Source organism: Phycodurus eques, chromosome 5 (assembly GCF_024500275.1).
Source record: "Phycodurus eques isolate BA_2022a chromosome 5, UOR_Pequ_1.1, whole genome shotgun sequence".
Lineage (NCBI taxonomy): Eukaryota > Metazoa > Chordata > Actinopteri > Syngnathiformes > Syngnathidae > Phycodurus > Phycodurus eques.
Window position 1 is genome coordinate 29,065,719 of NC_084529.1, and position 24,745 is coordinate 29,090,463.

Below are 24,745 nucleotides of genomic sequence, written 5' to 3' on the forward strand. Positions count from 1 at the left end.
AACCTCAGAACTGTACGTGCTCACCACGAAGGTCACTGACCGTGCTGCCACATTTCATCCCCTTCATGGTATTATAAAACTGACCCAGATAAAATGCATTGTAAAATTATACAAAATGTAGTAGTTGTAGTCTTTCTACCTCGAGTGCTCAACAAGAGTGTGGCAATTTGACACGTGTGTGTGTGTGTGTGCGTGTGTAGCGACAGGAAGCTCCCTTGATTAGGAACGGAAGTTCGACATGTTCCCCAATGCTACAAGCTAACAACTAGCTGTAACGTCCGACAATTTAATGCCTGAAGTTGACAACTATATTGTGTTTATTTTCGTCGCCTTCTTTTAGCTTATGTCGCGGACACGTACCTTTAACTACAGTGGGTGAGTGAGTTGTTTTAATCGCATACGAAATATTGCTAACGTGGTGTTTGCACGGTGGGTAAGCTAATTTGTCAACATTGCACAGTTTATTTCAAGCGTAGCTAATATCGGTGGGTCTTATAAATGAAAGTGACCATAAATGTCATCACGCCATCGTTTTAGCCCACTTACTCCAGCGGTATCATTTTGTTGATACGTGTTTTGTTTTTTTTAATCTTCCGTGAAGAGATGGCAGTTGAAAAATTTGTTTCAACGACACTGGAGCTTCTGCAAGAAGAGAGGGAGGCTGAAATAGAGGAAACCAGGTTTGTGAATAGAACTTAATGGATAACCGTCTATGAAATATCTGGATCTTACACTTCCCCTACGTTTTCTCAAATTAAAATACAGCCTCTGTACTTTGAATTATTTTCAGAGCGTTTGTTTTCTGCCCTTAGGGTGTGGAAGGAGAACATATCGCACAAAGAACTTCAGAACAAAGGAGTGTGCCTGCTTAAACTTCACATAGGAAGCCAGTCCACTGGCCTGTACGGTCGAACAGTAGTAGTCTTCGAGCCAAGAAAGTATCTTGGCTTCTCATGTCTTCCGAGCAATAGCTTTGGACCTGGTAAGATGGAGGGGAAAAAATGGCATTTCAACTATGTTTTCACAACTCTGGTTGGCTTCATATAAATGTATTACCCTTTGCCACAGGGGATATAGTTGGGTTATATGACTCCGGTGGATGCAGTGGGACGTCTCAGATCAGCACAGGCATTGTGAGACGAGTCCACCAGGCCTCAATAAGTGTGGCTTTTGACGATTCAAACGATGGGCTCAGTTTTGAGACAGAGGCTTTATATAGCCTCTTAAAGTTGACAAATGATGTGACTTATAAGCGAATGAAAAGGTAACCAGTGCATCTTTAATGTACATTTTACATTATCAACTGTTTAGCCGTGTGACTTCTGAACATTTTTTGTTTTTATGCTTTTGTGCTGGCAGGGCTTTATATGTGTTGAATGGATACAGCAACGGACCGTCTGCAAATCTTATCGGTGTTCTCTTTGGAGAAGCCAAACCTTCTTCACATTCTCAGCCACGTAAGTGATGTCTGACTGATGTACTATATGTGCAGCGGATGTAATGGGTCAATACACCCTGTTCCAATGCCAGGTTTTTGTGATACAAAGTCTTTTCAAAACATTTTCCTCAGTTAATGTGACCTTAACCTATACAACTCAATTGAATAAAAACATATTTTTTGAAGGGAAAGGGAAAATAAAAACTGAGATGTTGTTGCGCAAGTGTGCTGAGTGTGTGCATCTTCTTATAACTGGTGATGTGACTCTGTTCAGAATTAACCAATCACATTCAAACTCATGTTAAATGGAGTCAGTACACACCTGGCACCGGTTAAAGCACATCTGATTAACCCCAGCTAAAGTTCAGATGTTCTAGTAGGTTGAGTAGTATAGGTCATATGTCCTTTTAATGGTGGAAAAGGTTTGAAACCATTTCTCTTTTTTTTTTTTTTTTTTTTTTTTTTAAATATATATATCACAAACACCTGACATTTAAACAGAGGTGTGTTGACTCTTTTTTTTATAACATTGTACTTATTGTTCTATGAAATTACAATTACAAATCACATATTACAAGTGATATGTATGTACAGTGCCACTAGAAAGTATACACACCCCTTCACATTTTCCACATTTTTCTGACTTATTCTAAAGCTGATTTAAGTATAATTTTCTGTTTCAAAAAATCTACATACAATATCCCATAATGACAAAGTAAAAACATATCTTCAGACATTTTTGTAAATTTATAAAAAATGTAAACATTCAAAAATAATAGGTACATAAGTATTCACACCCTTTGCTGTGACACTCAAACTTAAGCTCAGGTGCATCTGATTTCCACTGATCATCCTTGAGATGCTTCTACAACTAGAATGGAGTCCACCTTGTGGTAAATTCAGTTGGAATGGCACACACCTGTCGATATAAGGTCTCATAGTTGGCAGTGGATATCAGAGCAGAAACCAAGCAATGAAGTCTAAGGAATTCTCTGAGACCGTATTGTGTCAAGGCACAAATCTGAGGAAGGATACAAAAGAATTTCAGCAGCATTGAAAGTCCCGAAAAGCACTGTGGTCTCGATTATTCGGAAATGGAAGAAGTTTGGAACCACCAGGACCCTTCCTAGATCTGGCCGTCCGACCAAGCTGAGTAACGGAGAAGAAGGGGCTTTGTCAGAGAGTTGAACAAGAACCCTATGGTCACTAAGCCGGAGCTCCATTGTTCCCTTGCAGGGATAGGAGAACCATCCAGAAGGTCAACCATTGCTAACACACACCACCAATCAGGCCTTCATGGTTGAGTGGCCAGATGGAAGCCGGTTCTCACTAAAAGGCACGCAGCAGCCTGCTTGGAGTTTGCCAAAAGGCACCTTAAGGATTCTCAGACCTGCAGAAACAAAATTCTCTGTTCTGATGAAACCAAAATAGAATGTTTTGGCATGAATTGCAAATGTTATAACTGGAGAAGAAGAGGCACTGCTCATCACCTAGCTAACACCATCCCTACTGTGAAGCATGGTGGTGGCAGCATCATGCTGTGGGGCTGTTTTTCTGCTGCAGGAAGTGGGCGACTAGTCCGCATAGAGGGTAAGATGACAGCTGCCAAATATAAAGAAATTCTTCAAGAGAACTTGCTCCAGAGTGCCCTGGAACTTGGACTAGGGTGTCGATTCACTTTCCAACACGACAATGACCCAAAGCACACAGCCAAGATAACAAAGGAGTGGCTTTAGGGGCACCCTGTGAATGTCCTCGAGTGGTCCAGCCAGAGCCCGGACTAGAATTCAATCGAACATCTCTGGAAAGACTTAAAAAATGGCTGCCCACTGACGCTGACCATTCAACCTGACTGACCTTGAGAGGATCTGCAGAGAAGAATGGGAGAAAATGCCCCAAAATAGGTGCGTCAAGCTCGTAGAGACAACCAAGATGACTTGAGGCTGTGATTGCTGACAAAGGTGCTTGAACAAATATTAAGCCAAGGGTGTGAATACTTCTGTACCTATTATTATGTTTACATTTTCAATGAATTTGCACAACTGTCATGAAAATGTTTTTACTTTGTCATTCTAATATTTTTTATGTAGATTTTTTTTTAAAAAGGAAAACTATACACAAGTCAGCTTTAGAATAAGTCTATAACAGCAAAATGTGGAAAAAGTTAAGGGGTGTGAATACTTTCTGGTGGCAGTGTATATGAAAGACACAACACTGCCAACTTGGATGATGAGATCCAAAAAGCACAGAGTACTCTGGTATTTCAAGTACATTGAGTTAAAAAAAATAAATAAAAATGCTTGAGGAATTTTCCCTGCCTTGGGGAACCATTTATTTTATTGCTTATGCTCTTGCATAAGAGAGGGACACACTGGTGTTAATGTGGCACTAAATTGTAAATGGGCTGCACTTACATAGTCTTTATCTACACCATCACAGTGCCCCAAGCGCTTTACAAAGCTTCACATTCACCCACTCACACACACATTCATACACTAATGGGCTGCTGCTGCTGCCATGCAAGCCGCTGCCAGGCCCATTGGCAGCAAATTAAGGTTCAGTGTCTTGCCCAAGGACATTTTGACATGCAGACAGTCGTAGCCGGGATTCGAACCAGTGACCCTTTGATCCCTGGACGACCTGCTCTACCTACTGAGCCACAACCGCCCTACGTGCTTACCCCACTCTGCACGTAGGAGGCGGAATCGGAGCTATTTGGTTGACTGAGTGGGAACATAGCGTCGACGAATAAAGAAAAATGTGAGGGGAAAAAAGAGAAAATGGCAAAAGTGTGGGAGCATTTTATTCTGAACAGCAAGGCGAGCACCATGACGTGTAATCATTGTAGCACGGACCGTGTGGTCTACCGAAGATGCCCAGTATGAAGCCGCGAATTAGTTTACTGCTGTGCACAAAATAATAAGAAAATAATTGATTTTATAAAAAACAAAACCAATTGGTCGATCATTGAGTGAAATGGCATAATTTCTCTTTGTGTTCATAATTGTTCTTTAACCAAGCAAAAATATATTGTATCTGAATACTCAATTATTCTGTAGAATTTTGTAGTATACTAAAATATTTGACAGCTGCAGCCTTAGATCCAATACAAGAGGTCGCTCAAAATATTTGAAAGCTATTCATGATCACTTTTGATTGGCGCTGTCAGAAAAGTATATGCAGTATGTAATTGTCTTTTTTATCCGTTGCGTTTTTTTTGCAGTGGTGTAGAACTGCACGGCGTCATACCAAGAGGTATTTAAAATGTTTTGACTCTGTAGTAGTTAATTTAACTTAACTGTTAGGTAAAGGCAAAATTTGTGATACAGATGTGGTATTGTCTGGTGAGTGCATATCTCAATTATGTTTTCTTGAGAGAAACCTTTCTGCTTTGTTGTTTTCCATTAGAGGAGGTCAAATTCTTTAACGCCAACCTGGATCCTTCTCAGAGAGAAGCAGTGACTTTTGCTCTGTCTCAGCGAGAACTGGCAGTGATTCATGGTCCTCCAGGCACTGGGAAAACCACCACAGTAGTGGAGATCATTCTGCAAGCTATCAAACAAGGCCAAAAGGTGCAACAAAAAGCTTTTTAAGCTGGCTCGAATTGTATTAACAAGGATATCGACTGGCCGCAGCTGTTAAAAGCATATCACTTGAAGCAGAATATATTTTTTGTGCAGGTCTTGTGCTGTGCCCCGTCGAATGTGGCGGTGGATAATTTAGTTGAGAGATTAGCCCGGTGCAAGGCCAAAGTTCTGAGGCTCGGTCACCCTGCCAGGCTGCTGGAGTCTATACAAAAACATTCACTGGATGCCATCCTCGCCAGAAGTGACAATGCCAACATCATCACCGACATTCGCAGAGACATTGACAAAGCTCTTGTACGTATGTCTGCACCGGTATCTTTTTGGCATGTGAGCCTCCTCGACCGCAACTTTTGGTGGTGGTTCAGGGAGTTTTTCGAGTTACGAGCTGTAGCTAGGTTTTTTATTTTTTTTATTTTATTTTTTTTTATTCACTTTGTGTCGTGAATCAACATTAGAACAAGCGAGCTTCAGATACACCGTAACTCGAAGTACAAAAAAAAAACTGGGCAGGAGTCGATGCAGTTACAGCTGTTTATTGAACAGGACATACAATCAAACGCAACACGAGAACACTCACAGGGAGCTGTAGTTGACCGAAACTCGTGCCCACATGCTCACACGCAGACAAACCGCGCCAAGTTGGGCCAACCTTTGATCAGAATCAGAATAGTTTTTATTGCCATTGTCAGTGGTATATTCACAACTAGGAATTTTTCTCGGTCCAATGGTGCAACATAAAACATAGATGTCAATAATAACAATTCTCATATAAATAGACTAAGAAGAAGGGAAATAAGCAATGTGCAATAAGCATCAGCTGTCTATGGAACCAACCAGAATTCAGCCCCAAATGTCACTTACCAGGCCACGTTTCTTAAAGGCAAACAGACAACACTGCAGTTGTTGTTATGACTTTCAGCTTGTTCCAACATACAGAAATTATAAAGCTGGTTTATTTCGTGACATTTTCTTCTATGTTTTTAAACAATACAGTGCTAGGTTTTGTCTATGAAAAAAAACATAAAACAATCATGGTTGTTTTTTGGGGTCTGGAACAGTTTAATGGCATTGTAATTCATTTCAGTGGGGAAAATTGATTTGGTCTACAAATCATTTGTGTCATGAGTTTGTTCAGTTAACAAGTAAAACTCAAGGTACCCTTGTATGTGTAATCCTCCCAGCTGGGAATGAAAAAGAAGAATGAAAAAGGAGAGCACGTGAACTACAGGAGGGAAGTAGGTGAACTAAGAAAAGAGCTGAAAACCAGGGAAGCAACGGCCATCGCCCAGATTCTTAAAAGCGCCGATGTTGTCTTATCAACCAATACAGGTTAGTAACGGCGTCAAGTAGCTAGATGGCAAATGTCACCTGGGTGTAGTCGTGACAATGATCAGAAGCCGCTTGTCCGCGTCTGCAGGTGCATGTGATGACGGGCCTCTGAAATTCCTGACAGCTGAGCATTTTGATTGGGTGGTGATTGATGAGTGCGCTCAGTCACTGGAGAGCAGCTGCTGGATTAGCCTGCTCCGAGCGCGCAAGTGCACTCTGTCCGGAGACTACAAGCAGTTACCACCGACCATCAAATCACACGTGTAAACAATTTTCTTCCCATATTGGACATTTGTTCTATCATAAGTTTTAATTTTCAATCTTGCCATGATCCACATTGTTCTAACATGGTTCCTTCAGGGCAGCTTCAAAGGGCTTGTCTCTTAGTCTAATGGAGAGACTAATCCTAATGTATGGAGACTCAGTTGTGCGAATGCTCACAGTCCAGTACCGCATGAACAGTGCCATCATGGACTGGGCCTCCAAAGAAATGTACCAAGGAAGACTGACGGCACACAGCTCAGTGGAAGCACACTTGTTAAAGTGAGAAGCACCTCAGTAAAAAATAAATCATAACATTACTAAATAAATAATTATGAAAAAAAACCTTTAGATATTTACTGTACTCAAATGAATGTCACACAGAGATCTGCCTGGGGTCACCTGTGTCGAAGAAACCAGCACACCTCTTCTTCTCATCGACACAGCCGGCTGCGGTCTGACAGAAATGGAGATAGCAGAAGAGCAATCCAAAGGCAACCAAGGTTAGAATTGTTTTCTTTCCTGAAGAAAAACAAATTAGGTCCCTGATAGCGGGGTAGTATACTCACCTGATTTCCGTGCAGGCAACGTGGGTTCAGTTCCTTCTCATTGACGGCGTGAATGTGAGTGTCAATCGTTGTCCGTTTCTATATGTGCCCTGATATTGACTGGCGACCAGTCCAGGGTGTAGTCCGCCTTATGTCCAAAGTCAGCTGGGATAGGCTCACGATCACCCACAAAGCTGAACAGTATACGCTGGATTGAAAATGGATGGATGAAGGACAATAATAACAGTTGCTGTGACCTTTTAAACACCATGTCTTCCGTTTCATAGGTGAGGTGGACATCGTAGCTCTGCACATTAAAGCCTTGACTGAAGCTGGGGTGAATGCCAAAGACATAGCTGTTATTGCTCCTTACAATTTGCAAGTAAGTCATTTAAGTGGGAAGCTATATCGGAAATACCACAAGGACTTTTGTCTTGTTAAATTATTTCTTCAATTGTTTAGCGACACACTTGATGTGTTGTCAGGGGCTTTTTGACTCACCAGCCAAGCATATATATTACCGGCTAAAATATTAACTCATTTTATATAGGGTTTCACAATATATATAAAAAATAATATATAATAATTGCGATAATGGCACGTGCCATATGTGTGCAGCCCTAATTTTACCCATATTTCATAATACGGTATTATGTTGGATGCATACTGAGACAAGTCACAACAACGTTAAACAGCAGCAAAAGAATATATAATTTTAACATCCATAAGGTCAGGCATTTCCTTTTCCTGACACAGTCCTCGTGCCGTAGCATTCTGTTTCTGCATTTCTGTTTAATTTTTCATCTTTGAACACTTTTAAAGAACTTTCAAGCAGCTTGGAGGTTGAAACATGAGATTGTCGATGTTTCATTTTATTTGGTTTCAAAAATGTGGATTTTGCTTCGTAAAACTGCTGTGCTGATTAATGTATCATGAGATTTTCTGAATGTTTTAGCTTGTACTGTAAAACCTGTTTGTTTGTTGTAAGGCTGCGTGATCTGGCAAAAAAAAAATCACGATTAATTTTTTTCATATTGTCTGATCTTGATTATTAACATGATTTTTTAATATTTTTTTAAATAGCTAGTTTTAAAGCATCTATACTGAAAACTAAAGAAGCTAGAGATTAGTTCAACATTTTATTAACCCCTTTTGTTTACAACACTTCTCACTCAATAATTAAAACGATAACCCTGATATGATATTACCATACTTACTCAGCAAATAAAATACATATTGAAAAATATAACACTTTTCACTCAACAGTGCAGCAAATGTAAAAAACCCTAACACTAGTTTGAAGTCCGTAGTATTTTTGGAGGTACAAGATACAAATTGTTTATTTAATAAAGTCAACAAATTTACTCTCATTTGGAACCTGGCGAATGTTAATTTCGGACCCCTTGTTTGGTACCTGTACAAGTGATGCCCACAAATGTTTTATTTTTGAAGTCTGAATTTTTAATACTGCTCTCATATTAGTTTGTGCAGGTGTAGCTAATATTGAGGGCAGTGAGGTTACTTCTAAACTTGGGTAACAGCTGAATGGCTTTATTTGTGTACCTCTGTAAAGGTTGACCTTTTGCGTCAGAAACTTTCTGCAAGGCATCCAGAGCTGGAAATCAAATCAGTGGATGGCTTTCAAGGCAGAGAGAAAGAAGCTGTGGTTTTGTCTTTAGTCCGGTCCAATAGGAAAGGTATGTTTCAGTTTGGTGTTTGTGGCATAGCAGCAACATATCCATCTGGCCCATTTTTTTTTTTTTTTTAATGAATTTGACAATTTTTGTACTTCTTGAATGCAGGTGCAGTGGGTTTTCTGGCAGAGGACAGAAGGATAAACGTGGCTGTCACACGTGCGAGACGTCACGTCGCCATTGTGTGTGACACCCAGACAGTTCAACATCATGCTTTCCTTAAGACACTGATCCATCATGTCACTGAGTGTGGGGATGTACGAACAGCATTTGAGTACCTACCAGACATTGTACCGCAGAATTACAGCCGTGACCACAAAGACACAAAGCCTTGCATTTTGACCACACAAAAGGTTGAGGGAAAGAAAGTAAAAGCAGTTGAGAAGAAAACAAGTGGAAGTAACACAAGAAATGGTAAAAAACATGACAAACCCTTAAAGTCATGTGTATCAGTGCTCGCCGAGGAGGAACAGATTAAGAACCGACAAAGTGAGATCAGAGAGATGGTGGAAAGATTTCTGAAGAACCTCAGTCAGAGTGAACTAGACTTTCCGCCGTCATTCAACTCCCATGACCGCCTGTTGGTGCACCAGATCGCTGAAGAGCTGGGCCTCGTGCACCAGAGTAAAGGCGAGGGCAAAGACAGGTATATCACTGTCTCCAAGCATGTGAACTCAAAACCGGATCACCCAACTGCACGAGAGAATAAGGAAGATGAGCAGGAAAGTGACAAAAGTGAGGGAGCTGCAGTTTCTCAGGAGCAGGACATTCCTCAACCACCCTCAAAAGAATCATCATGTCAACCTCAATTAGATTTAAAAAGTTTACATTTGGAGCGAATGAATAGGGAACAGCAGAAAAGGGAAGAAAATGCTCAACAAAAGAAGCAGCAGAACATTTCGGTTGTTACAAAGAAGTCCACAGCCATTAAAGGTTAGCAGTGCAAACATCTGTTATTGTACCACTCCAAACCTGTGCAAACTCTGTTTTCCTCTTCCAGGAAAGAAGCGAACCAAAGCAGGCGCATGCGACATTGCGGCATCCTCTTCTCCGGGCGACGACTTTGACACCCTCATCAGCGCCGTGGTGAAGGCAGACAGCGTGTGCAGTTTTGTCAAGTGTAAAGCCTCCGTGCTAACTCTTGGACAGCTTTGTCTTTTCTGCAACAGGCAATATTGTCTCAGTCACCACGTACCAGAGGTAAGGCAGCATGAAGAATAGAACCTTGACAAGTAGACTGCGTCGTTTTAAAAATTAAGGTGCATGATTCATGTTTCATTGGTCCACAGATCTCCCATGTGTTTGGGAGATTTTGTTATGGTCCCATGAAACTATGGTTGGCCATGATTCCAAAAGGCATGTTTAGTACAACCCCAATTCCAATGAAGTTGGGACGTTGTGTTAAACATAAATAAAAACAGAATACAATGATTTGCAAATCATGTTCAACCTATATTTAATTGAATACACTACAAAGACAAGATATTTAATGTTCAAACTGATAAACTGTAATGTTTTTAGCAAATAATCATCAACTTAGAATTTTATGGCTGCAACATGTTCCAAAAAAGACTGAGAAAGTTGAGGAATGCTCATCAAACACCTGTTTGGAACATCCCACAGGTGAACAGGCTCATTGGGAACAGGTGGGTGCCATGATTGGGTATGAAAGGAGCTTCCCTGAATTGCTCAGTCATTCACAAGCAAAGATGGGGCGAAGTTCACCTCGTGAACAAGTGCGTGAGAAATTAGTCGAACAGTTTAAGGACAATGTTCCTCAACGTACAATTGCAAGGAATTTAAAGATTTCATCATCTATGGTCCATAATATCATCAAAAGGTTGAGAGAATCTGGACAAATCACTGCATGTAAGCGACAAGGCCGAAAACCAACATTGAATGCCCGTGACCTTCGATCCCTCAGGTGGCACTGAATCAAAAACCGACATCAATGTGTAAAGGATATCACCCCGTGGGCTCAGGAACACTTCAGAAAACTAATGTCAGTAAATACAGTTTGGCGCTACATCCATAAGTGCAACTTGAAACTCTACTATGCAAAGCAAAAGCCATTTTATCAAAAACACCCAGAAACGCCGCCGGCTTCTCTGGGCCCGAGCTCATCTAAAATGGACTGATGCAAAAGTGGAAAAGTGATCTATGGTCCGACGAGTCCACATTTCAAATTGGTTTTGGAAATTGTGGACGTCGTGTCCTCCGGGCCTACGAGGAAAAGAACCATCCGGATTGTTATGGCAGCAAAGTTCAAAAGCCAGCATCTGTGGTTGTATGGAGCTTTGTTAGTGACAATGGCAGGGGTAATTTGCACATCTTTGAAGGCACAAAAACAAAGGTAATTACAGGTTTTGGAAAAACATATGCTGACATTCAAGCAACGTCTTTTTCATGGACTCCCCTGCTTATTTCAGCAAGACAATGCCAAACCACATTCCGCACGTGTTACAACAGCGTGGCTTTGTGGTAAAAGAGTGCGGGTACTAGGCGGGCCTGCCTGCAGTCCAGACTTGTCTCCCATTGAAAATGTGTGGCGCATTATGAAGCGTAAAAAATGACAACGGAGATCCCGGACTGCTGAACAGCTGAAGCTGTACATGAGCAAGAATGGGAAAGAATTCCACCTCCAAAGCTTCAACAATTCGTGTCCTCACTTCCGAAACATTTATTGAATGTTGTTAAAAGAAAAGGTGATGTAACACAGTGGTAAACATGCCCCTGTCCCAGCTTTTTTTGGAAGGTGTTGTAGCCATAAAATTCCAAGTTAATGATTTTTTGCTACAAACAAAGTTTATCAGTTTGAACATGAAATATCTTGTCTTTGTAGTGTATTCAATTAAATATAGGTTGAACATGATTTACAAATCATTGTGTTCTGTTTTTATTTGTTTAACACGACGTCCCAACTTCATTGGAATTGGGGTTGTACAAACACAACACTGCTCATCAACAAAGAACACCATAGCGACAGTGAATCATGGTGGTGGTAGCATCATTATTTAGTGCTGTGTTTCTTTGAACTGTGTTTGGGTTTAATTAGAGGCACTTTAAAATGGTGGCAGTGTGTTCTGACTTCCATTTAGCATGAATTTGATTGGTTATGTTCGAATGCAGCTACATCCCAGTTTTTTATTTTTTACATCCCCTCTCGAAAAGACAAAAAAATAATAATAATTGGGGGGGGGGGGGGGGGGGGGTTTAAATTTATCTTGGCCTCATTTTTTTTTTTTTTATTCACAAAAAATGGCATTTAAACAGTGGTGTGTGACTTTTCTATCCATTTTCTATCCACTGGATGACCTCATAGATGTAAGACCTGGGTCATTATCTCAGTTCTGGTTCATCACGGTGTTTGATGGGATTGAGGTCAGAGCCATCAAGTTCTACCTTACCAAACTCATCCCACCATGCCTTGAACAGAAAAGGGGCCTTCTTCTAACTGTTCCCAAAAAGTTGCATGCATAGAATTGTTAAAAATTACAAAGGGAGGAAAACTTTTACGCGGACATGATTGCTTAATTAAATGATTCGGAATGATGTCCCCATACTTTTGTCGCTGTTGTATAGTTTTAGCTTTACTGGCACTTGTTGAGGCCTTAAAATGTTTGTATCATATTAGGTTCACGGCTGTGGAGACCAAGCAAAGACTCAGGCTCGAATGAGAATAAGCAAGGAGGGGATTCTTTACGCCGGCAGTGGGACAAAAGAAAAATCCATGGACCCCAATAAGAAAGCTTATCTACACAGGAAACTGGACTCTAAACTCAAAGATATGGCAACACAGAGGAAAACAAAAAACAAAGAGAAGGATGGTTAACAATAATAGAATAAAGTGGTGTCAATTCTGCCCAAATTGTTATTGTTTTTCCTTCTTTATTTTATAAACATGATACAATACATTGGACAACTGGGTACATTCATCCACATGAGAAAACAAAATGGAACAAAGAAGAGAGGGAGATAACTCATGGATGCAAGCACATTGTGTTGCACAAGACAAAGCGAAGTTGGTTTATCACAGGGACAACTGCACTACTAGAAAAGGCCTTACCTCACACTGTTAATGTTCACCTTATAGCCTTATGTTCAGCTATTGTTTTTTTTTTTTTTTTTTTTTTTTTTTTTTTTGGGACGAACATGCCAGCTCAACTGGTAACTCCCATCCTGCAAGCTGTCGGACACCAAAATCCATCATTTATTGTGGATGTGTGAACCATGTTTAACAGAAGTCAGAGTTGAGGAAGATAATTCTTACAATGTCAGCAGTGGAGTCACGTATACTCTGAAGCAAAAACCTCCATTGTTTGTGCTGAAGAGAACTCATCTGTTTGGGTTTTTTCTGCGATACTCAAAAGTGAGAATTACTTCAGCAAATTATTATTTTTATTCACCGTGAAATGTGATCATGCTACACTTTTAAATGTCAGAGTTAATAGAGCTCAGTGTATCAAATATTCTGCCTTTACAAAGATAATAATGCTCAGTTTTGACAGTGCAGGAGGTATTTATTTAACCCTGTTGATTATTGTGGTTGTAATTTGCATTATCCATTGTACAGAGGTGTTTCTGTTTTGCAAAAAATATAACATGTTTTTTTTGCTAAATAGTATGATTATACTGTATGCTCAAGTGAATACACGACTAGATTTGAATTATTCTGTGTAGTTGCTTGGCATTCTATAGTCAATAAAACATGCAGAGTTCTCAATTCTACTAAAGCTCACCAACGTTTACCTCTTTTTTTCAAATGACCAATTATTCCCTATTTACAATAGACTACATTATAGCAACCACCAGATTTCCTGTTCAGCAATCTGCCCTTCACTACGGATGTCAGATGTGGACAGAAAAAGGAATTTCTATGAAGAACACAATGTGCATTGATCCGGTTCCTTAATCTCAGCGAATAAGGAGAAAACAGCTGCATATACATTTTGTGAAGACATGAGTCGTTAAGTTTTTGCAAAACCCCTCCTGGAACTCAAAACCTTTACATTACGGTATGTACAAGAATAAAATATCATGAGTTGAATTCAGAAGTGACTGAAAAAACAATATGCATAAAGAAGTGTAAATAACAGCAAGAAATCCTCTCATCCTTGTACACTACCAATGCAAAGAATAGCATGAGTTCAGTTATAAATGTGCTGTTTACAGTCCACATTCTTCGCTACTTCCTCACACTCTGCAACCAAAGGCCAAATACTCCAGCCTGTATTGAAATGTGGCAAGTGGCAGTTTGACCTCCATTGTCCTCTTCAGTCAATTCCAAACTGATGTCAGAAAAGATGATTGACAGAGTCCTCAGAATGGGAGGCCCGCTTCCGTTCAGCATCCCTCAGCAGAGAAACATGAGTTTGACCCACGTCAAAGATCATCGCTTCCCCGAGGCTGCCTGCTTCACTAAGACCAGTCAGCAGCATGTGAGGCATTAATGCACTGTGTTTAGAGATCCCGCCCGCGTAAACATGGTGGCCGATTCACACGAACCCTGGCTTCATGGAGTTCTTCAAACACTTGGGACAACCTTTTGTCCCGTTAGTCTGCAAACACCTGAAAGAATAAAACCCATTATACTCAAAAGTGTTCCAAAGGAATGACAGGACGGTGAACCAGCACCCACTTGAGGTGGAAAATGTGGGAACAGGGTAAGGCCTGCAGCTTTTGGTCCCTGTCCCCGATGGACTCCCCGCACATGCCGCAGTAGAGCTCCAGCTCCTCCACGTACTGCAGGAACTTCACCACCTGCTCTCGCAGCTCCTCCTGTCTGCCCTGACTCCTGTAGATGCCCTCCCTCAGGCAATGGGCCTTCAGTGTGCACAGCTTGGTGCACAAACACAACAAGATCATCAGTGGATCATGTAGACCAGCACTGATGGTTTTACCATGTGTGCGAGGAACATCTCAAACCTTGTTTCCCATTCCATCTGCCAGGGCCTGTGCTCGCTCTAAGGAATCCAGAGCCTTTAGAGTAAATAATGAGGCACGGTCAGTTGCGATGGTACAATACTCACCGAGGCCTTCTCTGCTGGCCTAAACGTTAGAAGCACTGACCTACACTTACAACCTAAATTCTAATATTTGTTCCATGGAAGTGTTTGAATTTAGTTCCAACAGTCTATTCATTTCGGAGCATTTTTATTGGATGTTAAGATTTTTTCTTTTTCTTTTGTCCAATCAGATTTCAGCCTTTATGTGGTCTATGTCCATCTGCCCAGGGCCAGCCAGAGTACCGGATCCATTTCCAAAAGCAGGCTAGAAATGGATGGACTGATGGCTGGAGGGACCGACGAATGGATACTGTTCAATTAGATACATAGTTGTCATTCATATGTCAATAACTGTCATTCATTCTGGATCTTAGCAGTTTGTACAGGTGTACCTAATGTTGTGTCCGGTGAGGGAATATAATACAGAGTTGGTTTCTACCCAAATGTGACAAGATACCGGTCTACAACTACTGAATTTATGTTCTAATTTGGGCACCTTAACATATTCCTTCATCAGAAGCCAACACTTTGCCACTGCCAGGTGCACATGGGCTTGTCCAAGTCGATTCCCAATCTCAGTCATGATACCCAATGCCGACTCGTAACGCGGGAATGCTTTCTGAAAAGGTTAACAAGACACAGTTAAGCGCGTATGTTCAAATGTTTCAATCAGCTCATTTGTCAGGTACAGTATGACAAAATCAGGGAAAACAAACGATAGTTACTTACATCAAAGTCCCGTCTGTAGCGGTGTATGTCTGCAAAGTTCAGCAAGCACAGAGCCTGCAGAGGACGGTCACCGTGCTGCAGAGCAATTTTCATAGATTCCTGTTGAAGGAAACCATTGGAGAGAGGAGAAGTCCATCACTGAGCTCGGCAGTCATCTAAAGATGGCAAAGTGTGAATCAACTGGCAAAACATTTAGGCATGAAAATAACCAATGATGAAAGAAATGTATTCATTCCTGTATCTTACTTAGGTTATATATATTGTATAATGAGATATGAATGCTCTGTTTTGATTGGTACTGTCAGAGAGGTATTCATCGAACAATGTTTACTATTGTAGCTGGACAGTGGTGCCTTGAGATGATGATAATGAGTGATCCGACATTTTCGGGATACGATTTTTTTCTTGGACTTGTGAAGTAAATTTTTGAGGTACGAGTGCTGTATGGGAGGCAGTGAACTCAACTCGGCTCACTTCAAAACAAGCAGCAGTTTGGCATAGTGAACAAAAATGCCACTCGCAGTTAAAGCTGAGTTTTGCAAACTAAACATAAAACCAAGTGAATTACACATTTTGTATTTCAAACAACCATATACAGGTAGATTTGCTTTTAAGTCCACTTCTTCAATCCTAATGCTTCAATCGTAAGGCTAATGCATAACGGGGAAAGCCATAGACGGGCTAACAAATAGCATCTACTCTGTTACAAAGCTTTAAGGAACGACTATTTAAACACAAACAATGCAGCAACACGCAGACAAGCAATATAACAATACTCACAGGCATACATTCTTTATTCTTTATTATTAAAGAGGATTTAAGATAAGAGTATTTTGAGTTACGAGCGTGGTCAGGAACAAAATAAACGAGGCACTAATGTAGTTCGTTGCTGAGCTTTATACTGAGATGTAATATTGTGGTAACATTAAAGGGATATTTACAAATAATTCCTGAAACTGCAGTTTGACACCACAGCAAAGCACATGACATCAATCTTATAAAGGCTGAAGTTTTCTACACTTTAAAAAAAAAAAAAAAATCTTATTTGGTCTTATTTCTTATCAGTACGGCGGCCTAGTGGTTAGCATGTCTCCCTCACAGTTCTCAGGTGTTGGGTTCAAAATTCGGCCTTCCTGTGTTGCGTTTGCATGTTCTTGTGTAGGGTTTCTGCGGGTATTCCGGTAAGTTGGGATGTTGTGTTAATCATAAATAAAACAGAATAAAATGATTTGGAAATCGTATTCAACCTATAATTAATTGAATACACGACATCCATCCATTTTCTGAGCCGCTTCTCCTCACGCGGGTCGCGGGCGTGCTGGAGCCTATCCCAGCTGTCATCGGGCAGGAGGCGGGGTACACCCTGAACTGGTTGCCAGCCAATCGCAGGGCACATAGAAACAAATAACCATTCGCACTCACAGTCGTGCCTACGGGCAATTTAGAGTCTCCGATTCATGTATGTTTTTGGGATGTGGGAGGAAACCCACGCAGGCACGGGGAGAACATGCAAGCTCCACACAGGCGGGGCCGGGGATTGAACCCGGGTCCTCAGAACTGTGAGGCTGACGCTCTAACCAGTCGTTCACCGTGCTGCCTGAATACACTACAAAGACAAGATATTTAATGTTCAAACTGATAAACTTTATTGTTTTAGCAAGTAATCATTAACTTAGAATTTTATGGCTGGGACAGGGTCATGTTTACCACTGTGTTACATCACCTTTTCTTTTAACAACATTCAAAAAACGTTTGGGAAATGAGGACACGAATTGTTGAAGTTTTGTAGGTGGAATTCTTTCCCGTTCTTGCTTGATGTACAGCTTTAGCTGTTCAACAGTCCGGGGGTCTCTGTTGTCGTATTTTACGCTTCATAATGCGCCACACATTTTCAATGGGAGACAGGTCTGGACTGCAGGCAGGCCAGTCTAGTACCCGCACTCTTTTATTACGAAGCCACGCTGTTGTAACACGTGTAGATTGTGGTTTGGCATTGTCTTGCTGAAATAAGCAGGGGCGTCCATGAAAAAGACGTTGCTTGGATGGCAGCATATGTTTCTCCAAAACGTGAATGTACCTTTCAGCATGAATGGTGCCCTCACAGATGTGTAAGTTACCCATGCCATTGGCACTAACACAGTTCCATACCATCACAAATGCTGGCTTTTGAACTTTGCGTCCATAACAATCCGGATGTTTCTTTTCCTCTTTGGCCCAGAGGACACGACGTCCACAATTTCCAAAAACAATTTGAAATGTGGACTCGTCGGACCACAGAACACTTTTCCACTTTCTGTCTGTCCATCTTAGATGAGCTCGGGCCCCGAGAAGCCGCCGGCGTTTCTGGGTGTTTTTGATAAATGGCTTTTGCTTTGCATAGTAGAGTTTCAAGTTGCACTTACGGCTGTAGCGCCGAACTGTATTTACTGACATTGGTTTTCTGAAGTGTTCCCGAGCCCACGGGGTGATATCCTTTACACATTGACGTCGTTTTTTGATGCAGTGCCGCCTGAGGGATCGAAGGTCACGGGCATTCAATGTTGGTTTTCGGCCTTGCCGCTTACACGCAGTAATTTCTCCAGATTCGCTGAACCTTTTGATGATGATATGGATCGTAGATGATGAAATCCCTAAATTCCTTGCAATTGTACGTTGAGGAACATTATCCTTAAACTGTTCGACTATTTTCTCACGCACCTGTTCCCAAAGAGGTGAACCTCGCCCCATCTTTGCTTGTGAATGACTGAGCAATTCAGGGAAGCTCCTTTCATACCCAATCATGGCACCCACCTGTTCCCAATGAGCCTGTTCACCTGTGGGATGTTCCAAACAGGTGTTTGATGAGCATTCCTCAACTTTCTCAGTCTTTTTTGGAACATGTTGCAGCCATAAAATTCTAAGTTGATGATTATTTGCTAAAAACATTACAGTTTATCAGTTTGAACATGAAATATCTTGTCTTTGTAGTGTATTCAATCAAATCTAGGTTGAACATCATTTGCAAATCATTGTATTCTGTTTTTATTTATGTTCAACACAACGTCCCAACGTGATTGGAATTGGGGTTGTAAAAACACGCATGTTAGGTTCATTGTTAATGTGAGTGTGAATTGTTTGTCGAAATTTGCCTAGTGATTGATTGCCGACCAATCCAGGGTTCTCCTCTCGCCCAAAATCAGCTGGAAAAGACCCAGGACAAGCGCTGTAGAAAATGGATGGATGGATTGTTCAGTTGTACCTAATGATGTGACCAGTGAGTGTATGCTATACATTTGACAGAGCTCTTTTTTATCCAACATTAACTTCATTGCGAGTCATGCAGCAATTCCATGAAAGCTTGTTAAATGTGCAAAACCCCCCATATTTTGGAATCATTTGTAGCTGAGCTTACCATATTATTAACCGTTTTAGTGTTTACTCGCCTGATGATTAACAGCTACCACAAGTATCTTTTCAAATAACTCTCAGCGGGAGTGTGAGACTTTTTTGAGCTCACCTTCGAGCACCCTCCAGTGCGCGGCTATTCTAAATATGACAGGATGTGTAAATTGTTTGGCTAAATGCGTTTGGCAAATCTAATGAATCTGGGGAGCCTCCTGCTATTTCATTACAACACTTTTGCACGCCAAGTCAACGGCATCGAGTTATTCCCTGCACCTTCCCCCTCCCCTCCCACAGCGCATAATTAGAACAGAGAGCGGAGACGAAAGGCCCTCTTTTCATTAACACTTAAAACCAGCGCCTCTGTGGGCATATTTTGGTCGAGGTCTACTGCAAGAACACAACTGGTCCTCACACCTGTCAGCAACCAAGCGTCTACTGTATCTACAGCTTTGACATCAGGCGGACATCAAAGATCTCACTTGTAACATATTGTCCATAAATTATAAACAGTAGTGGGAAGTAACAAGTACAAATACTTCACGACTGTCCTTAAAGTCCCTACAAGCGTGTTAACAACCCCGGCGAATTTGAATGGTGGTGGGGGGGGGGGGGGGGGAAATCGGCAAGTACATAAAATGAAGTTTCAAAATAGTGGAAAAACAAGCCAATGTCTCTGCTCTCAGATGCTGCTGGCGTTGAAACCACGCCCTTCTCAACTGTCAACTGTTAGTCACATACCACTTCTACGACCAGGAAAAAATGATGCTACTTCGTTTAGCATCTTTCTTATGCCTACACATAACTACTTGTTTTGAGACACAAAAATACAGACCCGTTCCAATAAATGTGAATATCATGGAAAAGTTTATTTATTTCCATAATTCTATTCAAAAGGTTAAACTTTCATAGGTTATATATTCAGGGCCCACAATGTTAACAATTTCAAGTATTTATTTGTTTATTTGTACATCATTTGGGTTTCCAGCTCGTAAAACCCACGAAATCAGGAATTCAGAAAATGTGACCAAATCACCATTTACTTCTCAGTTTTATAATACATGTATTATTTATTTAGAAACAAATCTCTGAATTCACTTTAAGTGAAGGAGATAAATCAGTACCCGAATCTTATTTTACACAAGTACAGTATGTATACTTCAACCTAAGTATAGTGTGAGTGCTGTTGCCATTACCTCGCAGCATTCCATGGCGTCCGGCAGGCGCTCCAGCTTCCTATAGGCCACCGACATGTGGTACTGACTCATAGCTCGATACTTGAGGCTCCAACCTTTGCCATAGTCATTGACAAGCTCGGCTGCTTTGCAGGGGAAGAACAGGGCTTTTTCGTAGTCCTGTGGGCATACATTTTAAATGAAGATATGGCAGTGTCCAAATAAAGAAGCTGAAACTGTACACTTTTGGGGGGATGTGCGAATAAAATAACACGTGAGTGCATTCTTCACATGCCACATGGTCACAGTGCCATTGAAACCAATCCTCCACGGGAAGCTAGAGGATTACTCTTACAAATCTCTGATGTCAAGGGTACGCCATCACGCACGCCCCCTCCCTCGCCCCAGAGCAGGTCCTCATGACTAACAATGCCCACTACTGCATGAGCTAACAGTTGGCCATGTTTGTTTGGATGCGCCACGGTGTTATCATGCTCCGCAAATACACATCCGTGGACCTCGTGATTGCGCAATCAAGTCACACGTGCCACCCAATGTCAATGGGCACCATAAAAAACAAACAAACAAAAAAAACAATGCAGGTAGTCAAATGGAGGCCATCATGCACTCTCGTTATTTCATTAAAAAAAACAAACAAAAAAACACAACACTCAAACAAGATACTAAAATAACACATCATTGAAAAATAGCTATTGCTCAATAGAAACTATTACATTTCCAAGACTTATGCAGGGGAAGCACTATAGTCGTACGCCAAGCAAAGCTTTCTTCGGTTTCGTGCACATCTTTGAACTGCCATCATACATTGCGTGACAGCGTTAAGTGGTGTGGACATTTTGCCTTTTGCCCCATTGCATTTGTTCCAAAGGTTTGACCGCTTCTCGGGATCGCGTCATGAGAGACCTTAGTTCAGTAAAATGAATGATCATAAAGAATCGAAAAAGTAAAAAAATAACATAAAATCATACAAATGCGCTCAACAACGGAAGTAAAAGGGAAAAAACAGAATATAAAATAGTGCCTTCCCCAATACAAAAAGATCGATTAAAAAACAATCACAAAGCAGAAATTAACGGGAGTCTGAAATCAATTTTGAAAAAGATGACTTTTTTGTCATTGCTGTTCAAACGGCACTGACCTGCTGCCTTGTTACCCCAGATACACACCTTAATCGTAATGGAGTGTTACTGTAACACTAAATTGTATCGGTTTGAACTTTATGTGAAGTTGGCACACTCACAAACACTTTTGGCTCGCATGAACGTGCACGTCATCACGAGCACGAGGCGTAGTGTTTCGTTGTTGTTCCTTTTATTATTGTACTAAGTTGTTTTTAACATTGTGTGATAGTTAAGAATGATAAATACTTCATCTGTGACACAGAACAGACACATTACACATGATCTGTTTGGAATTATTTGTTGAAATATTATATAAGTCAACTTATTTGTATGTTTGTAGTGGTTAAGAATGTTAAAATCCTATTGAAAACAAGTTTCTAAGTCTTCTATTGGCTTATGGGAAATCGACAACCGGGAAGTTCGAGAAGAAATATAGTGCAATAATAATCATAATCCAAAAATTCAATTAGACATTTTATTGTTACATTCGAGGAAGTCAAAAGGTAACGGAACGACGTCTGAGCTTCTGGTTCGACTGCAACTGTGACTATTGTATTATTCAATATACTGGGACGCAAGTGTGAGTCATTTGCGTTACCTTCAGATGGATATAAATGTTTCCCAGACTGCAGCAGACTCTGCACTCCAGCATCTTGTCGTCATTGTTGTGCGCGTAGCGCAGGGCCTTCTCGTAGCTCTCCAGAGCTTGTTGGAAGAGGCTGAGGCCCAGGAAGGCATTGCCCATGCTGAGACATACCTGACCGTTGAGCTGCAGGCTGACCGTGGTGCCCTGCATGTTTAAGCAGGTCTTACAGTACGAGACCGTTTTGTGGAAGTCGCACAGCTTCTCGTTGCTGCGCGCCAAGTTCAGGTAACCCTCAGTCAGGTAGTCCGGGTCCTCCATTTCTCTGGCCGTGTCGATTTGATCCAAGGCGTACTGCGGAGAATGCGCAATACGAGAACGCTAACATTGAACGCTAACTACGCTTGATTCTTCAGTTCAGTGAGAAGCGAGTGGCGCTTGAGTAAGGCTGTTATGTCAACACGACACCCCACACCTACTCTCGGATTGCAGGACACTTCTTTACTCTGCGTTGAGTGCAAGCCACACATGGAAGTGGTGCTAAGAAGGTATAACCTTTGATCTCGTACCATTTAAAAACATCTTGCGCATGGTGGAAGTGGACAATTACTGCACAGTCGTCCCGATGACACACTGACGATATTCGAAGGCATGCGCTCTTGGAATGATGTCATACGAGCAGATTGCTGTTTGCATTACACAGTAAAAAATGAATGTCAATAAGCTTTAGCATACAATGGAAATGCTTTTCAGCACATGACTAGACTACTCACATATGTATAACCAGTTGTCAATCTTTAGTGATTACGCATCCAAAGTGGTGTTGGTAGTCTTACCTTGAGCATATCTTTATATTTTCCCATTTCCGAGTGAGCCGTGATCAAGCATCCCAAAACCCGAAATTTCCCTCCCGGATCCGAGGTTTTCTCCAACACTTTTGTCCACACTTGCAGTGCTTTGTCAGTCTGATTGGACTGGTACAACCTCAGTCCTTTCTCTATCTGTTGCTTGGTTTGGTCCTGGCCCATCTCTGTACTGAGGTGCCACATAAAAATATTCATTTGTTTAGGCCATGGCACTTCAGCAGGGCAGAAAGAAAGCAGATCTCCGGCATGGTAAACCCCTGAAGATGATCCCCTGAGAGGTCGGTGCCAGAAGGCCTAACACATCCAGTTCGCTCAACTCCGGCTGCGCTGGGACGAAAAGGAAACTGGATCCAACGAAGTCGAGACCATTATCACCAGCGGCTTCGTGGCAAACCCGCGGGCCAGGCAAATATCTTCCCCATTTAACTCTGCAATAATCCCCCCTCGGCATGAAGCGTTTAGAAGTTCTTCCTCGGATTTCCACCTGAAAAATTCCAAAGAAACACGTTTCCTATCCGAGTGCTAGCAGTGATATCCCAGAATATCTACTCCCTCCACACCCAAGCAAAAGGAATTCTCAGCACCTCTCTGTCCAACCCCCTCCACCTTCCTCGTAGTGTGAGCGCTACAGCAGATGGCCTTGTCACTCCAAACCATGTGTCCCTTCAGGAATTCTGCTCTGTCCTCAGCAAGCAGCCCCAAGGTCACAACAGCTCCTAGCGATCCACCTTCAGATTAAAAGACGATCTAAGCCAGTCATCCAACATCACTTGCCTCAGGAACACGAACGCAACCAAGTATATCCGATCACCACGTTGGACAATTGAGTGAGGTGCAAGTTTTATTTCCCCGGGCAACGGAGCCCGCACGTGAGACAGCGATCACGGCTTCTCCAGTCGGGAGTCCTTATGGAGGCGCATATGTGCTCCCAGAAACCCCCACCACTCATCTCAGCGTCAGCAACTGACGCTTAGAATAGTTCACAAAGTCTGACATGTAACCGATCTTGGGTTTCAGCTGCACAGCCTCCTGCAGCACATCAATGGGATCAAAGTTGTGGCCTCTCTGTAGTAGCTTTCGCTCTTTCAGCTCCGTTTTTGTCCACCAAGAACACAAATGCCTCCGCCTCTCACTTTGCAAGATCCATCTCATCTCCCGCTAGGTTTATGTAGCGAAACAGCCGTTAGTTTGCAGTTTTCCAAAATCACTTTTTGTCATATTTGTCCAAACTTTCAATCTGGCCTGACAGTAGTACAATAGGTGAATCATCCAATCAGAGACGGGTGTGACCGACGAGGTGTCAATCATTTGCCGTCTTCCGGGACCCCACACAGCTTCGTGCTGACCTGTTAGCCGGAGCTTCAGGAGGTTTGCTGAAACTATGGCGTAATACCCACGTCCTGAAAAAAATACCCATCCCTCATTTGCTAACAACTGCGCGTAAGACTAACAAAAAGAAGCAGACCAAGAGACCTCAGGCAGCTGAGGAGTCAGAAGCAATGCAGAATTTCTGCTCGAGAGGTACGTTTATCTCCTCTTTTGATTTTTAAGTGATTGCACATTCTGAAGAACAAAACTTCAAGCCGACATTTAGTGTTTCGAGCAGTGACTACCAACCTTTATGGAGCCAAGGCACACATTTTACAATTGAAAAATCTCACGGCACACCAACAAACAAAAATGTCACAAAAAGTGGATACATTAATTACTATATGTACTTCCTGCCATCTAATAGAAGAGCATTTATTTGTTCTGTCTGTCACGATGCCTCACTGGCAAGAATAGATGAACAAAGATACATTATTTCTTGTATTTAAAAAAAAAAAAAAAAAAAAAAGATTTTGAAGAGCGCTCACAGCACACTAATGTGTCCCGACACACTGCTTGAGAATCACTACCAACATAATCTTTACAGTGCTAATGCTAGTTTAGTAGCCCTAACCTAACCACTAGCCAAATATTGAGTAAGAGTAAGAAAGTACAACTACTACGACAAAAACGACTCAA

At 41.6% G+C, this 24,745-nt stretch overlaps 2 protein-coding genes across 2 annotated transcripts; one reads left to right on the forward strand and one right to left on the reverse strand.

Moving 5' to 3' along the window:
• Window positions 1–219: 219 nt before the first annotated feature.
• ighmbp2 (immunoglobulin mu DNA binding protein 2) lies at window positions 220–13,595 on the forward strand. The gene is made up of 16 exons (XM_061676095.1): window positions 220–375; window positions 602–680; window positions 813–982; window positions 1,069–1,264; window positions 1,360–1,457; window positions 4,847–5,010; window positions 5,119–5,319; window positions 6,207–6,354; window positions 6,443–6,617; window positions 6,715–6,897; window positions 7,000–7,118; window positions 7,451–7,545; window positions 8,737–8,860; window positions 8,966–9,790; window positions 9,858–10,057; window positions 12,492–13,595. The coding sequence occupies exons 2-16, from the start codon at window positions 604–606 to the stop codon at window positions 12,687–12,689; spliced, it is 2,973 nt and encodes a 990-aa protein (XP_061532079.1). The 5' UTR covers window positions 220–375; window positions 602–603; the 3' UTR covers window positions 12,690–13,595.
• Window positions 12,966–23,281, reverse strand: rapsn (receptor-associated protein of the synapse, 43kD). Its single transcript, XM_061676096.1, has 8 exons — window positions 22,709–23,281; window positions 21,888–22,226; window positions 20,169–20,327; window positions 15,592–15,690; window positions 15,359–15,481; window positions 14,783–14,836; window positions 14,496–14,695; window positions 12,966–14,425 (listed from the first exon to the last, which is right to left on the reverse strand). The coding sequence occupies exons 1-8, from the start codon at window positions 22,931–22,933 to the stop codon at window positions 14,353–14,355; spliced, it is 1,272 nt and encodes a 423-aa protein (XP_061532080.1). The 5' UTR covers window positions 22,934–23,281; the 3' UTR covers window positions 12,966–14,352.
• Window positions 23,282–24,745: the final 1,464 nt, after the last annotated feature.

Bases quoted from the DNA above. Each gene is read 5' to 3' on its own strand.
- ighmbp2 (XM_061676095.1), top strand. From the start codon at position 604: ATGGCAGTTGAAAAATTTGTTTCAACGACACTGGAGCTTCTGCAAGAA. The intron at 5,011-5,118 runs GTGCAACAAAAA...TTTTTTGTGCAG, and splicing joins CTATCAAACAAGGCCAAAAG to GTCTTGTGCTGTGCCCCGTC. The intron at 7,546-8,736 runs GTAAGTCATTTA...ACCTCTGTAAAG, and splicing joins TTGCTCCTTACAATTTGCAA to GTTGACCTTTTGCGTCAGAA.
- rapsn (XM_061676096.1), bottom strand. From the start codon at position 22,933: ATGAATATTTTTATGTGGCACCTCAGTACAGAGATGGGCCAGGACCAA. The intron at 15,482-15,591 runs GTAAGTAACTAT...TAACCTTTTCAG, and splicing joins GCTACAGACGGGACTTTGAT to AAAGCATTCCCGCGTTACGA. The intron at 14,837-15,358 runs GTGCCCAAATTA...TTTACTCTAAAG, and splicing joins TGATGAAGGAATATGTTAAG to GCTCTGGATTCCTTAGAGCG.